This window comes from Rhineura floridana, chromosome 5 (genome assembly GCF_030035675.1).
Source record: "Rhineura floridana isolate rRhiFlo1 chromosome 5, rRhiFlo1.hap2, whole genome shotgun sequence".
NCBI lineage: Eukaryota > Metazoa > Chordata > Lepidosauria > Squamata > Rhineuridae > Rhineura > Rhineura floridana.
Genome location: NC_084484.1, coordinates 142,520,873 through 142,535,301, shown reverse-complemented (window position 1 = coordinate 142,535,301; position 14,429 = coordinate 142,520,873). Strand labels below are relative to the sequence as shown.

The 14,429-nt window shown below is 41.1% G+C and overlaps 1 protein-coding gene across 9 annotated transcripts in view; it reads right to left on the bottom strand.

Annotated features, from left to right (window-relative positions):
- Window positions 1–14,429, bottom strand: part of GRAMD1C (GRAM domain containing 1C) — an 85,621-nt gene that overhangs the window by 57,963 nt on the left and 13,229 nt on the right. For 5 of the 9 annotated variants that reach the window (XM_061628333.1, XM_061628334.1, XM_061628329.1 and 2 more), the window contains exon 3: window positions 876–960. In XM_061628333.1, coding sequence (XP_061484317.1) covers window positions 876–960 — 85 coding nt within the window. Of the gene's footprint in view, window positions 1–852; window positions 961–8,950; window positions 9,111–14,429 lie in introns of all 9 variants that reach the window. The other 4 variants (XM_061628336.1, XM_061628335.1, XM_061628330.1 and 1 more) reach the window with 3 other exon arrangements.

The following is a 14,429-nucleotide window of genomic DNA, read 5'->3' as shown; positions in this document are numbered from 1 at the left end:
CCTTGCATAAAATTTGCATGTTCTAATTTACAAGCAAACAGTGGATGCAAATGTTGCAATTACTATAATTTAAATAGAAATGCAGTACACATCTCACCACAGTGGGAAGACTCACCTATTGTGCCTGTTCAGCCTACTGCCCAAATTACTACTGTTACTGATAGGCAATTGCCAGGCTACTGGTCTCCTTTCTTATGTTTTTTTTTTTTTAATCTCCAAACTAGACAGCCCTTCAAATTAGGGATGGGGGAGAATATCCGCTAAATTGGACTTAGTACCAGATTCTGACTGAATTTAACAGTCCGCTATATTTTTAGACCAGCTCTGATTTCTTGCGGCAGGCTGTGGCTGTAATCAGCATGATTTTTTTCCAATTGTTTTTCCTGATTTTATGTAATTATCTTCATAATTTCCTATAAGTTGATACATTCATAACAGTGTGTAGGTGTGATAAACAGGAAAAAATCAACCATGTGGAACACCATGATTATTACACAGGGCGTTTTTTTGCAACCAAAAAAACCCCAGCAGCAAGGGTCAAAGCAAGTGGGAACAAAAAATGGGCAAATAGGGATTGAACAAGGAACTATCAGAATACAAGTGGATTAGAACTAGGCAGCGAACTCCATCCCTACTTGAAATACAGGATGGTCCTCTAAAGTAGAACACATGGCCACCCTAACGAAGGAAAGGGGAAGGGGGGGAAGCATGTAAGGACAAGGTCACACCCATTTGTCCTATGGTTTAGCGTTATGTTTGAACCATGCCAAGCTACAATCATAAAAGTTCAAATTTACTTGAAATATAAAAATGAAACTTATAGTTCTGGGGATTCTAACAGAGCCCACTCACCTCATGAAACAGTTTTCTCTTACCTACTACGAGTCTTTCCAAATCCGGCAGGTGTGAGAATTGTCTCTTCAATTCCTCATTCCTGTATTTGTAGGTGGAACTTGAGATCTGCAAAAATGAAAAGTTCAAGAAAATATTTGTGTGTTGTATAGTTACCAGAGTCTTGCAGAAAAACAAAAGTCAGAATTAACACAGGCATGCTGTGTTCAGGCACAGTGAGCTGATGATGCACTGCCGCCTTAAGCATAGCACAGCCTCCAGCCTTCCCCTAATTCAGCAGGAACCCTCCCATAGGCCTGCATTAGCAGCTCATCCAGGAAGGTATACAGAACCCCATGGAGCTTGAATTCCATAACCGGCAAGATTCAACAGAGAACACAAAAGGAATTTATTGTTATGATTTCACTGTTCACTTGTCTTATAGCAATATGTATCACAGAGGTTAATTCAAAATGTAAACCTACTATACTCTGCTATTGGTATCTTGGTATCCTGGCTTTCTTTCATCTGTAGGAACAAGCACAAGGCTAAGATACAATTATTAAGATGCAGATGTGAGATAAAGGCACAGCATGGGCTCCTCCCTTATGAGCCAGGGTTTCTCAGATTATTTCGGGTGTGTGGAAAGTAGAGATGGGAGAGAATTCTGGTGAAAATCAGAATTGAAGCTGTACTCTTGGACAGTGCACAGGTCCAAGACCAACCGCAGACTGATCTGAATGCTGCCAACAGCAGCTTTTCCCCAGGCACATTTTTTTTTTGCAGGATAAACTGACCAGCCTACTCTGTACTCTTTACTTTCCTAAAGTGAAATTGACAAACTTGCAGTTTGTTGGAGGTGGGATAAGACCAACTCCTGTTTGGGTTATTTTGTTTGTATTTGAGAAAGAAGATAGAGTCCTCCAGCTGGCTAGGCTTGCCTACCTTTACCTGTGCTCCTCTCTACCTAACTTCCTTCTGTTGTCAACTGATATGCTCAAGGAAGCTGGCCAGCCTCTCCTTTGTTTTTTTCTTCGACTGTCCAGAGAGAGGAGACATCTTTGTCTTTGCTCTCTCTCCTGAGCCATGAGGGCAATACCCAAGGCTGGACATTGCACCTCCAACTTAGTTAGAACTAGGTATGCCTTTCCTATCTACTATGTATTTCTATAAATAAAGTAGCTCTTCTTATTTTACTAAGTCTTAAGTCTCAGTGATCTAAATTCAGGGTAAAAGCCTGCTATACACACACTGGCACACATGCAGCTCAGATGCTGAGTATCTCTGTGTATTTTCATAACACAGTTGGCTTACTAAATGTGGTGGGGGTGGCTGCCTCTGCCTGCCTGCTCCAGTAGGCGAGGGTAGCGGGGGGGGGGGACAAGCACTGACAGACAGAGCAAGAGAGAGTTGGGGAGAGCTGCTATGATTGGGGGCAGATGCTGTTTGTGACTCTCCCTCCTCATCTAGCTGGCTTCATAGTTCATACAGATGTTGGAGGAGACTTTGGAGTAGTATGCAGTGGAATCCTGGGAACTCAGTCTTCTATACCTCTCCACTCCGCACTTGTGGGCATGCAGTGTTATTAGCTATTTTAATTGCCCCAATAGAAGCTCCCTGACAAAAACATCAATAACCCTTTTGTAGCCCCAGAAGACATGATCATCCCTGTCCCCTTTCTGACCCACATCTTTTCTTCCAGCTCATAATGAAGGGAGGGGGAGAGAAGGGTGTTCTCTGTCCCCTTTTGTCTATTCCTTGTAAGCTGGGCTGGGAAAGTGCCTGTGTGTGTGTGTGCATGCGACCACACTTGTATCTGTGTGCCTTACTTTCCTTCCATGCAAACATGAAAGAGAAAGATTTGGCTCCATGTAAATATCAGCTATAAACATCAAAACAGATTCCCAGAAAAGGAAAAGATCTGTTTTGAGTGGAAGGTGAAGAGGGCAGCTGTTTGAGTCCTACATTGCAGTGATTTTACGGATCACTGCCAAGGTCTGATTTTGTTCTATAGCTGCAAGAGCCATGCACTCTTTCCCCCTTCCCCCACTGCGGCTCCACTTGCCACCTCAGCGCTGGGTTGCCGCTGCATCTGGACTCAGAAAAGGGACTGAAGAACAATATCAATATCATTATTTTTGAAAGGGGGGGAAATAGACCAGTAAGAGCAAAGAACAGCAAAAAAAAAATAACACCACCATGGGACGGAGCAGCCTGGCCAATTTGGAGGTATGCTATCCAACTGCATTAACTAACAGATTCTTGGAAAGGAGCCATGCTGCTGTGACTCCCACATCCCAAAGGTAATGTAAGAAGAGGCCACAGATGCATGTGCAGTATCAGTATCTCACTAGGGATTCTGGAAGTGAAAGAGACAGTCCCTGCTAGGAAAAGACATTCCTCCAGGACGTGGGTAGCGCCCACCTCTTAATCCTTTGGCCTATAGGCTTAATTAGGCCCACCAGGCCTCTGAATTTGGCCTTCAAAGTCATTTTGGGCAAACCACGCTACAAGTCAGTCACCTGATGTCATTGACATCAGGCACTGAGATCTGTTATCTGCTATTAAGCACAAAGTGTTCAGATGAGAAATAAGGGATCACTTATCTCAATCTTAGCAATGAGGGATCACCGTACTAAGATCAGAAATACACCTCTGCCTGGAGGCAGAAAGGGGGGGGCAAGAGGCAGAGACAGGACTCTGCTACTGCTTTTTACCATCAAAGAGCAGGCAGAGGCTTATCTCTGCTCTGATCTTAACTCTGAAGTACGATGTCAGTGATTGACAGAGGGTGCCCCCCACCCAACTGTCAAAATGGCCCACAGAAGATGGACTATTTCTGGATTTGGTCCCCCAGCTGAATCCAGTTACCCACCCCTGCCTAAACCTAAGTTAAGTTTCAGGGAATGGTGCAGGTGAAGGTAGTGGCTTACAGGATCAAGGTAAGTAGGCTACTATTCTCCTTAACTCTAGCTCTAGTATTTGACCAGGGGCATTCATTTTGCAAGCACCCCCTCTTTAATGCTCACAACACCTAACACAGGGCATCTCTTTTTAGCCAATTAGCACTCAAAATGACACCTATAATGTGGATGCGGGGAACCTGTAATCCTCTAAACATTCCTGGATTATAGCTCCCATCATCCCTCAACTTTGGCCATGCTGACTGGGACCGATGGTCCAACAACATCTGGAAGGCCACAGATTTCCCACCCCTGCTTTAACAGATTCAGCTAGAGGTCCCAGAGTGTGAACTGCAAACATTGGCTGAGTCCTCCCAATCTGCTTCTGCATGGTATACTGCAGAGGTTTAACATTGGTACCAAGTGTATTCCGTGCACCATTGAAGGGCAACATGAGATATACATCTGTTCAAATTTCTTCACGGTCCCTTTAAGTTCAAAGAGGATTTCTTCACAAGGAGGTGGATTCATCCAAATTGCCTTTGTGTAAAAGAAAAGCTTCTGCAAGTGCATTCAGACTAACATATTACCCGCATAAAGGCAATGCTGCTAAAAATCAACTCTCCAGGGGAGTCTTTTCAGAGCTAACACTACACATACTAAATCTCTTGAGCCCCAACACTGCTAAATCACACCATACCTCATCTAGAAGCTCTTTGTACACATATAAAACTATGACTCTTTTTCCATAAACTGAACAAAGACTACAAAAAAGCAGCTGCTTCTAAATAGAAGGCACAACTTTTAAGACAATAGATATCTTGAATAAAACAGGGGAAAGAACAGTGGAATTTGAAGTATCTTGAAATAAAGAGTTTGTCTTGTGTCCAACAATTAACTTACATTCTTGAGCATAATCCATGTGTTGCTTTTTCCAAGCACGACCTTTTAAGTACAGAAGGCACAATGGGCGGTGGAAGGACAATTAAGATACTTTAATAGGCCTGCTCCAAAGAGTCCTGTGGCTGCAGTCTTGCACCCATTTACAAATGCTTCAGTGCACTCTAAGATAAGGCAGATGTGTAACCAGGATCTTGCATGTTGTTAAAATGAAAGCATTTGGGGTAGGGTGGTTAGACTAGGACCACTCTGCTGGGAGAGTGGTGGTTTTTTTTTTCAACCTTTCCTCCAACTTAATGATCCTTAATGGGAAAAAAGGGGGGGGACAGCATAAGAAGCCAATGTGGCTTCACAAAAAGCTTAGAGATGACCTGAAATCAAAAAAGGACACATACAGGAAATGGAAAGAAGGCCAGGCCACAAAGGAAGAGTACAGGCAGGTATCATGGAATTACAGGGATGGCATCAGGAAGGCTAAAGCTGAGAATGAGCTGAGGTTAGCGAGAGATGCTAAAAGCAACAAAAAAGCATTCTTCAGGTACATCCATAGTAAAAGACAGAGAAAAGAAATGGTGGCACAGCTACTCAATGAGGATGGCAAAATAACAGATGACAAAGAAAAGACAGAAGTGCTCAATTCCTACTTTGGAAACATGAAGTAGAAGGGGCAGGATTGGAGGTTGATAGACAAGCAGTCAAGGAATACCTAATCACTTTGAACGAGTTCAAACCAGCAGGGCCTGATAAACTGCATCCTAGAGCATTGAAGGAACTGGCTGAAGAACTCTAAGAACCGCTCTCTATTATCTTTGCGAAATCATGGAGGACTGGTGAAGTGGCAGATGACTGGAGGAGAGCTAATGTTGTCCCTATGTTCAAAAAGGGCAAAAAGGAGGAACCGGGGAACTACAGACCAGTCAGCCTAACATCAATCCCTGGAAAAACTCTGCAGCAGATTATAAAGTAATCAATCTGTAAGCACCTTGAAAACAATGCAGTGATTACTAGGAGCTAACATGGATTTATGAAGAAGAAATCCTGCCAAACTAATCTTATCTCATTTTTTGATCAGGTAACCTCCCTTGTAGACTGTGGGAATGCTGTGGACATAATATATCTCGACTTCAGCAAAGCTTTTGACAAAGTGCCTCATGATATTCTGATTAGCAAGCTAGCTAAATGTGGGCTAGATGGAACAACTATCAGGTGGATCCACAGTTGGCTCCAGAATCGTACTCAAAGAGTGCTTATACATGGTTTCTTCACAAACTGGACGGAAGTAATGAGTGGGGTACCACAGGGCTCGGTCCTGGGCCCAGTGCTCGTCAACATTTTTATTAACGACTTAGATGAGGAGGTACAGAGCATGCTTATCAAATTTGCAGATGATACAAAATTGGGGGGCATAGCTAATACCGTGGAAGAGAGAAACAACATTCAAAGGGACCTTGATAGGCTGGAGCATTGAGCTGAAAACAACAGAATGAAATTCAACAGGGATAAATGCAAAGTTTTACACTTAGGAAAAAGAAACCAAATGCACAATTATAACATGGGGGATACTTGGCTCAGCAATACGACATGTGAGAAGGATCTTGGAATTGTCATTGATCACAAGCTGAATATGAGTCAACAGTGTGATGTGGCTGCAAAAAAGGCAAACGATATATTAGGCTGCATTAACAGAAGTATAGTTTCCAAATTGCGTGAAGTATTAGTTCCCCTCTATTCAGCACTGGTTAGGCCTCATCTTGAATACTGTGTCCAGTTTTGGTCTCCGCACTTCAAGAAGGATGCAGACAAACTGGAACAGGTTCAGAGGAGGGCAACAAGGATGATCAGGGGACTAGAAACCAAGCCATATGAGGAGAGACTGAAAGAACTGGGCATGTTTAGCCTGGAGAAGAGAAGACTGAGGGGAGATATGATAGCACTCTTCAAGTACATGAAAGGTTGTCACACAGAGGAGGGCTGGGATCTCTTCTCAATCATCCCAGAGTGCAGGACACAGAATAATGGGCTCAAGTTGCAGGAAGCCAGATTTTGACTGGACATCAGGAAAAACTTCCTAACTGTTAGAGCCATACGACAATGGAACCAATTACCTAGAGAGGTAGTGGGCTCTCCGACACTGGAGGCATTCAAGAGGCAGCTGGACAGCCATCTGTTGGGAATGTTTGATTTGGATTCCTGCATTGAGCAGGGGGTTGGACGTGATGGCCTTACAGGCCCCTTCCAACTCTACTATTCTATGATTCTATGATCACTCTCAACATTGCTATTTTCCCCATAGGGGCAAAAATACAGGTACCTCAACGTTCTACAAATCGCTGATGCTAAATATGCAAAACAGCTGGTATAGCACAATGAGGAGAGCCTGGCTGGGAGTCCAGAGTCTGTGAGTTCAAATCTCCGCTTGTGTCAAGGGACAGCTAAAGATCACCCCCACAGGCTTAGGGGTTATGCGCCCTGCCACCAGTGCAGCCATGGGTAAGCTGCATAGTCCCAAGGAGCCCAGTTGTCCCCCAGCTGGCAGTTGCGGACAAGGAAGGTGCTGGCTTGTGCAGCTGTGGCAAGCTGAGCAGGTCCTAGCCAGCTGGGGAGGACTAGCCTCAGAGGGAGGCAATGGTAACCCCCCTCTGAATGCCGCTTATCATGAAATCCCTATTCATAGGGTCGCCAAAAGTCGGGATTTCCATTTTCAAATATGCAAAAGTATTGCTAATGTATATATACACATATGCTACACTCTTTGTACATGCATGGCCATCATTTCATGATCACAGCATCAAGTTGTGTGAATGAGCCATCACAGGTCCACTGTTAAAAAACAGGTTTAACTTCCACTTAGATAGAATGCTTTCTACTGGATGCTGCTATACATTCAGATCTCATTATCATACCTAATAAGACATTCATAGTCATGTAGGTACATCATAGTCGCAGCCATGCCCCCTTCTAAGATTCATATTTATAAGATTATAGAATAATCTGGCCAGGCTTCTGCTTCTCTATCACTGTCACCATTTGACTGTCCTTTTTTACTGTCAGAGATATTGCTGGAATTAGTTCAGTGTCTACACGTTTATCTCCTGCTGCTACGAAACTGCTTGATGATGTAGATGGAATGCTATTATCATGATTCACTGTCTCTTATGCTGCAATTACAAAATTCTCACTCTCCACAGTCTGTTTTTTTGAAGTAGGAGCTAACAGGAACTCCTTTCACTTTGACTGGCTCCAATCAGTAGGAAAAGACAAGGAAGCAAGTTAGAAGGCTCTTCTCGGGGGCTAACATGCTCCCCTGTCATGCTGATTGGCTCATAGGATGCTGGAGACATCGGAACTCTGCTGGGACATAGCTCCAAACAAAGTAAGGGGTCTAAGACCACCCCAGGACCCTGGATGACTAACCCCTTCTGAGTGTGAGAGATGTGGCCAAGAAGTCAAAGCATGTTCAATGAACAAAACTGCAGTTCACTGAAAATAAACAGGAGATTCTTCCACTAGCTTCAATGGTCCATGCTCTGATAGCCTCCCATTTAGCTTACTGCAGTACACTGTATGTAAGGCTGCCTTTGAAGGTAGTCTGGAAACTTCAGTTGGTCTAGAACATGGCAGCAAAGGTTCTAACTGGAATCTGACATTTAGAACATATTATGACAGGATTTTATCCCATTTCCAGGCCCAATTCAAGGTGCTAGTGTTCACCCTACACAGCTTGGGACTTTAATATCCAACTAGGGATGGAAGGATCTGTCAGTTTTGGTTCTCTCAGTTTTTCATTTTCCCACTCTTAAATTCAGTTTTCCACATTTCTGCAGCAATTTGTGTTTTTTTAATCCTGAAAATTCTTCAGAAGTATAACACAAATTTCTCTGAACAAGCACATTTTTGTATGTACTTTTGACCATGTGCATTTTTGCAAGCAATTTCTACTAATATAATGCATTTTTGTATGTTATTTTCTCCAAGATATTTTTATGCACTCTTTCCCCTAATATGCGTGTTTGTAAACATTGGTTGGAGAACTGCATCGCAAAATTACATCAGCTGTGTACACAATCTCTCTTGGAACTTTCTAAATGCAATTGTAGTACCTACTATTCTCTCAGGAAGGTGTCTTGATCCCTACTGACTACCAACATGAAGCCAGTTATTGAAAGGTGTTTAAAAATTTATTTTTCCTAGTCATAGAGATAGGCAATCAGGATGCTCTGCTCGTATTAGTTCAGGAAACACATATAAAATGAACTGAATTGAAACATGCCTATTCTTCAAGATTTAGACAAGTCAGGCCTGTGTGTTTTACTTACATTCATTTTCTGTTCCTCTTCATTTCCCCTGTGCTGCTCTAGAGAGGAAAGTCTCCTAAGCAGAGGGCACTCTTCCAGCGGGCTACTGGCAGACAGAGGTCTGGGCATTAGTGTCATTAGGCTCAGTCCTTGCCCCAGCCCCCCCTCTTACTTGTAGAGGCTGAAGAAGAAAGGTTTTGAGAAATTCAGATTAACTGTGGAGTGTCTGGGCAAGTGAGATTATCAGCCTTCAGTTAAGACCAGGAAAAAAATCCCAGTGGAATCAAATAAGTTCATTTGCAGACAAGATTTATGCCAGATAACACAGCACCTATAATTATTTTTGTTAAGATTCAGATTAATGGAACATAGTAGTAGTTACAGCAGGGTATCACTTCGCCAAGTACAAGAGAAACAAACCAATCAATGTTGCCTTGCGGGATATATTAGAAACTTTGGCTCTGTCACTGAATAATAGCTGCCTTTTCAACAATGCCCACACAATACACAGTCAAACGGGAAGAAAAAGATATGAATCTAGCATTAAAGGAAAAAGATATCTGAAGATATGCCTTCTAACCTACAGGCCTGTTTGCTCATTGAGATAATCAAAAAAGATCCTCTTACATATTTCAATAACCACTGAGAAACATCTGGTTGGGGGACCAGGAAAGTGCCTTTTCAGAAGCTGTGCCCAGGCTTTGGAATTCCCTCCCAAGGGGAACCCGCCTGATTTTCTCTTAAATGGCTTTTTGCTGCATTTAAAGGAAGGCTTTCAGATTTTTTAAAAAATAATTCTGCAGGAAACTTAAAAATTTTACTGGGCACTTTATATTGTTCTCTTTACTGGTGCTATTCTTAATTTGTGCTACTGGTTTTTTATGGTATTGTTATTTTACTGCTGTTTTTTTCACTGACACTCAGCCATCTTAAAGTCTTTTAGAGGAAAGAAAAGATAACAGTGTTTTTTAAATAATAAAGTGAAAGTTAATTGTTTTCACAATAATTATAGGCAAGCACTGTGCAAAGGAAACAGCCTAAAGCTGCCCCACAGGCTGGCCTTCAGTCCTAAACATCATGGGTGGGCAGATGATTTGAGAATAAAGTTGGACAACAAACTTGAATCAAGATTACATCTCCCCAACAGAACTACACACACAAACATGAAGCTGTCTTCTACTGAGTCAGGCATATTAGTCCATCTAGACAAGTACTTTCAACTTTCACTGACAGTGACTTTCCAGGATCTCACAGAGATCTTTCCCAGTCATGCTACTCAAGATTCTTTTCATTAGAAATGTTTTCTGTGTAAAGCATGTGCTCTACTGTGGAACTACAGCTCACAAGGAAATCCAGTCAAAAGCTTTTTCAAGCTTTTTTTCAGGCAAATCAAGTCTCATCCTAGCCAGACCAACAAGTATTTCTCCATTTTCATAAATTTGTATTATGTACAGCTTATATAACTAACTCCTTAATGCCCACAGTCAATATTTGACCTATTTAATTCCAGCCCTTTTTCATCTGTGGTTATTTTATTGTGTTGTGTTTGTATTAATAACTACATAAATAAATAAATCCCCACTAGCTAAGAAATGTTTCATAACTATTTCATTTACAGTTACCTTTTGTTCTTTGAACAGTTCAACATCTTGCTTATCAAGATAGCGATCAATGCACTGTTCTCTTAGGAATTCTCATGCAGAGATCTTACGGTTTGCATACCAATTAAAACCCAAACACGCAACCAAATATTCAGGTATAAGCTAGAATGTCAGGAAAGGATCAGCATGCTGTTGGAATTTTAAAAGATGCATTTACATTTAATTTTTCAATCATGCCCCAAAGCAGATTCACTTGACTAATTTTTTTTTTCTGGGCTAGTCAACACGAGCAGGGAATTTACACGTTGGAATAGTCATAGGACTGTGACACACTATGCTTGAGTTCAAACACATTTTGGCTCCAAAGAGAAGGAAGGAATAAACCTCCCATCCCTACGCACAATCCCCATTACAACTGACTACAGACACAGCATATATACACACACAACTGTAATGAATGTAAGAAAAACAAAATGCATAGCTGCACACTGTACATCAACATATAGCTTGATCTGAGAGTGAGCAGCTCAGACAGATAATGGGAAGCTTCAGATGCTATTCACAATAGAGGAGTAAGAAATAAAAGGAACACTGCCCGTGTCTTGGCTCTCATGGGAGCTGAATAGGCAGAGCCAGTTTCTTGCTCAGTTCCAAATATGGGCCCTGTTAAGAATTAACTGCTTGCCAGGGCAAGGCACTACTATAATTGACAAAAATCCTTATGGTACCACACCTAACTATGGCTGACACAGTTTCACAGGTTTCTTACTGTGACAGTTCTCGGGAACTTGGATCACATCTGCATTTTACATTTAAAGTACTATTATAGCACGTTAACAGTCACGGCTTCCCCAAAACAATAATGGGAACTGTAGCTTGTTAAAGATGCTGAGAGTTGTCAGACCCCTATTCCCTCACAGTGCTACAATTCCCAGAGTTCCCCGGGAAAGAGAGACTGAGTCTTAAACCCACTCTGGGGAATTGTAGTTCTGTGAAGGGTAGAGGGGTCTCCTACAGTTCCCAGGATTCTTTGGCAGAAGGCTTTTTGTGTGTGACAGTTCTGACTGGTATGGGGTACAGGCACCTCTTTTTCTGCTTCCCATGCCAGACATTTTGTGCTGGCACCCACTGTACTTTTATCAAGATATGAGTACTGGTATTTCATTTTTTTACCAAAAAACACTGGGCAGAAGCAATGACTGCTAAAGTGGTATAACAGTGCTTTAAATGTAAGGTGCAGATGTGGCCTTGATAGTAGAGGAATTAGGAAAAGATTTAATCTTCCCTTTCCCCAAGCTTTGTGGTTGTGTAATAAGAAAATATAGTCACTCCTTTCTGCCACTTGGAGTTACTGTGAAGAGAAAAATAGTCTGTCAGGAGGGAGGGGACCCATAACTTTCACCTGACAGCTATTTCCAGAGGCAGATGTTATGGGGTAGAGGAGGAGACTAGGTGACTGCTAGTATATACAGATGAGCCTTCAGGAGGGGTAATTGATATTATTGTTTATTTGCTGAGAGCTGTCTTGAAGCCTTACTATGTGGGCAGAAAGGTGGGAGACAAAGTTGTAAAAAAAAAATGAAAGGTTTGCAAAGTAAAGAGAAATACCTGAATACACCCATTTAAGCAACTCTCTTTTGTAGAAACAGAGTATACATTTCTGGAGCTTTATGCCTTGCTTGATATATAATTAGTTCATATATTAGCTGTCTTTTTATATGCTGAGTGGCAAACAGTACCAGAATACATATGTATTTTGTCTAAGAGCCAGTTACTTAAGTAAATCCGAGAAACTAGTTCTTCCAGATAAGCAAGGCAATCCTTCTCTAGTCTTCCAAACCAAAACATGGATAGATGCACACATACACGTATACTGAGTAGTATATTCAATATAGTATAATATATTCAGTATAGTATAATATATTCAATATATTGAGTAGTATATTCAATATAGTATATTATATATATAATACATATAAATCTGCATCCTGCACTATCCTTAAGCCAAGCTCGTGTTTTGACACTTAACTACATTTACACGTATTTAACAATCACTTCTCACCTGTTTCGGAAGGTGATAGAAGGCATCTGAAAATAGCTTTTTAAACATGACTCCTATATGCCTTAACACCTGGGCTGCACTGTAGCAGCACTGGTGTTCTGACAGAGTGACTGATTGTACTTCCGTTGTGATGCAATCATGTACAAAATCCCCTTGTTTCCCACCTCTTTATTTGTACCATGATTTGCATAAAGCTTTTCCACCCCCTGAGCCACAAAATATCACCTCATACATTAGTTTTTAAAAAAGAAAAATGAAAAATTGTGTTTAAATATTATTGTACAAATAGATTTAATTTTTTTATTCTAAACCAAAGAAATTAGTTGTTTAAGAGAACTAGAAAACACAAAGTTTCATGTACTCACTTAAGCCAGGCTTGAACTTCTAGAAAGGCTCATCTTCAGAGCCCCATCACTAGATATATGGGCTACCTGTCCTTGCCAACTACATCAACAATGGTGTATTCAGGTATGAGCTAAGTTCAAGGTGCTGGTTTCGGGGTATAAAGCCCTATTCAACGTGGGAACAGGATACCCAAAAGATCATCTCACAGTCCTTATATACATAGTCAACCACTGTGTTCTGCAGAAAGTGGACTTTTAACATTGTGGCACCTACCCTTTGGAGTTCACTCCCCTTATATATAAGATAGGTGCTGTCTCTGTTGCCTTTTCAATGCCTAAAGCAGACCTTCCTCTTTCAACAAGCCTTTTAAACAGATACCTTATCCCAGTCTGCATCTATATTGGAATTGTTTTTAACATGTTTTGTTTAAGATGTTTTTAGTTTATCATTTGTTTGCTACCCTGGGCTCCCTTCAGGTAGAAGGGTGGAATATGATGATGATGAACTGCCTTCAAGTCGATCCCGACTTATGGTGATCCTATGAATAAGGTTTTCATGGTAAGCAGTGTTCAGAGGTGGTTTACCATTGCCTTCCTCTGAGGCTGAGAGGCAGTGACTGGCCCAAGGTCACCCAGTGAGCTTCATGGCTGTGTGGGGATTCGAACCCTGATCTCCAAGGTAGTAGTCCAACACTCTAACCACTATATAAATGTGATAAATAACAACAACAACCACAAACTAAAACTATGCCAACTACATACACAGAAACAACTATTTTTAAATTTAATTCAGATCACACTCTCAAACACCAATGGTAAAAGCAAAAGCAACAACACAAAACACATATAAGATGTTTTGTGCTGCCTGGCACTAAAGATATTAGCTGTTTTTTTATATGCTAGAGCAGCAGAGAGTACCAGGCTACAGCACAAACAATAAATTAATTTTATTTTAATTTTGGTCTCAACCGTGTTTTTAAAATGTTTTTATTGTTATATTGTACCCACACTCACTTGTATTTTAATGTGGTTTTATTCTGCTGTACACCGCCCTGAGAGCTTGTCGCTATAGGGCGGTCTAAAAGTACAATAAATAAAATAAAATAAATAAATAAATAAATAAATGGGATGGGTGAGTTTTTTTATTGGTTGTTTTGCTTTTTTGCATGGGATTTGAGAGTATGATCTGAATTAATCTAAAAATAATTGCTTTGGTTTTCTCATCTTTATTTTCACCATTGTTCATGTCGTAGGAATTAAGAAGGACATTCAGGATCAGAGTGAGGATTTAAATCCCGCTTTCGTAGATGATCAGATTATATATTTCTATTATACAACTATGTGATTTTTACTTTAGGTGTGTCTTATTTTGTTTGTTAAGACCATAGATCTAAGCTATCTAGCAACTCAGAAAATGTTTTTATTAGTTTGGGCAAACATCATTTCCCAAGTTTTACATGTGCTGCTGAAAATCAACACTCTATGAGCCTCAT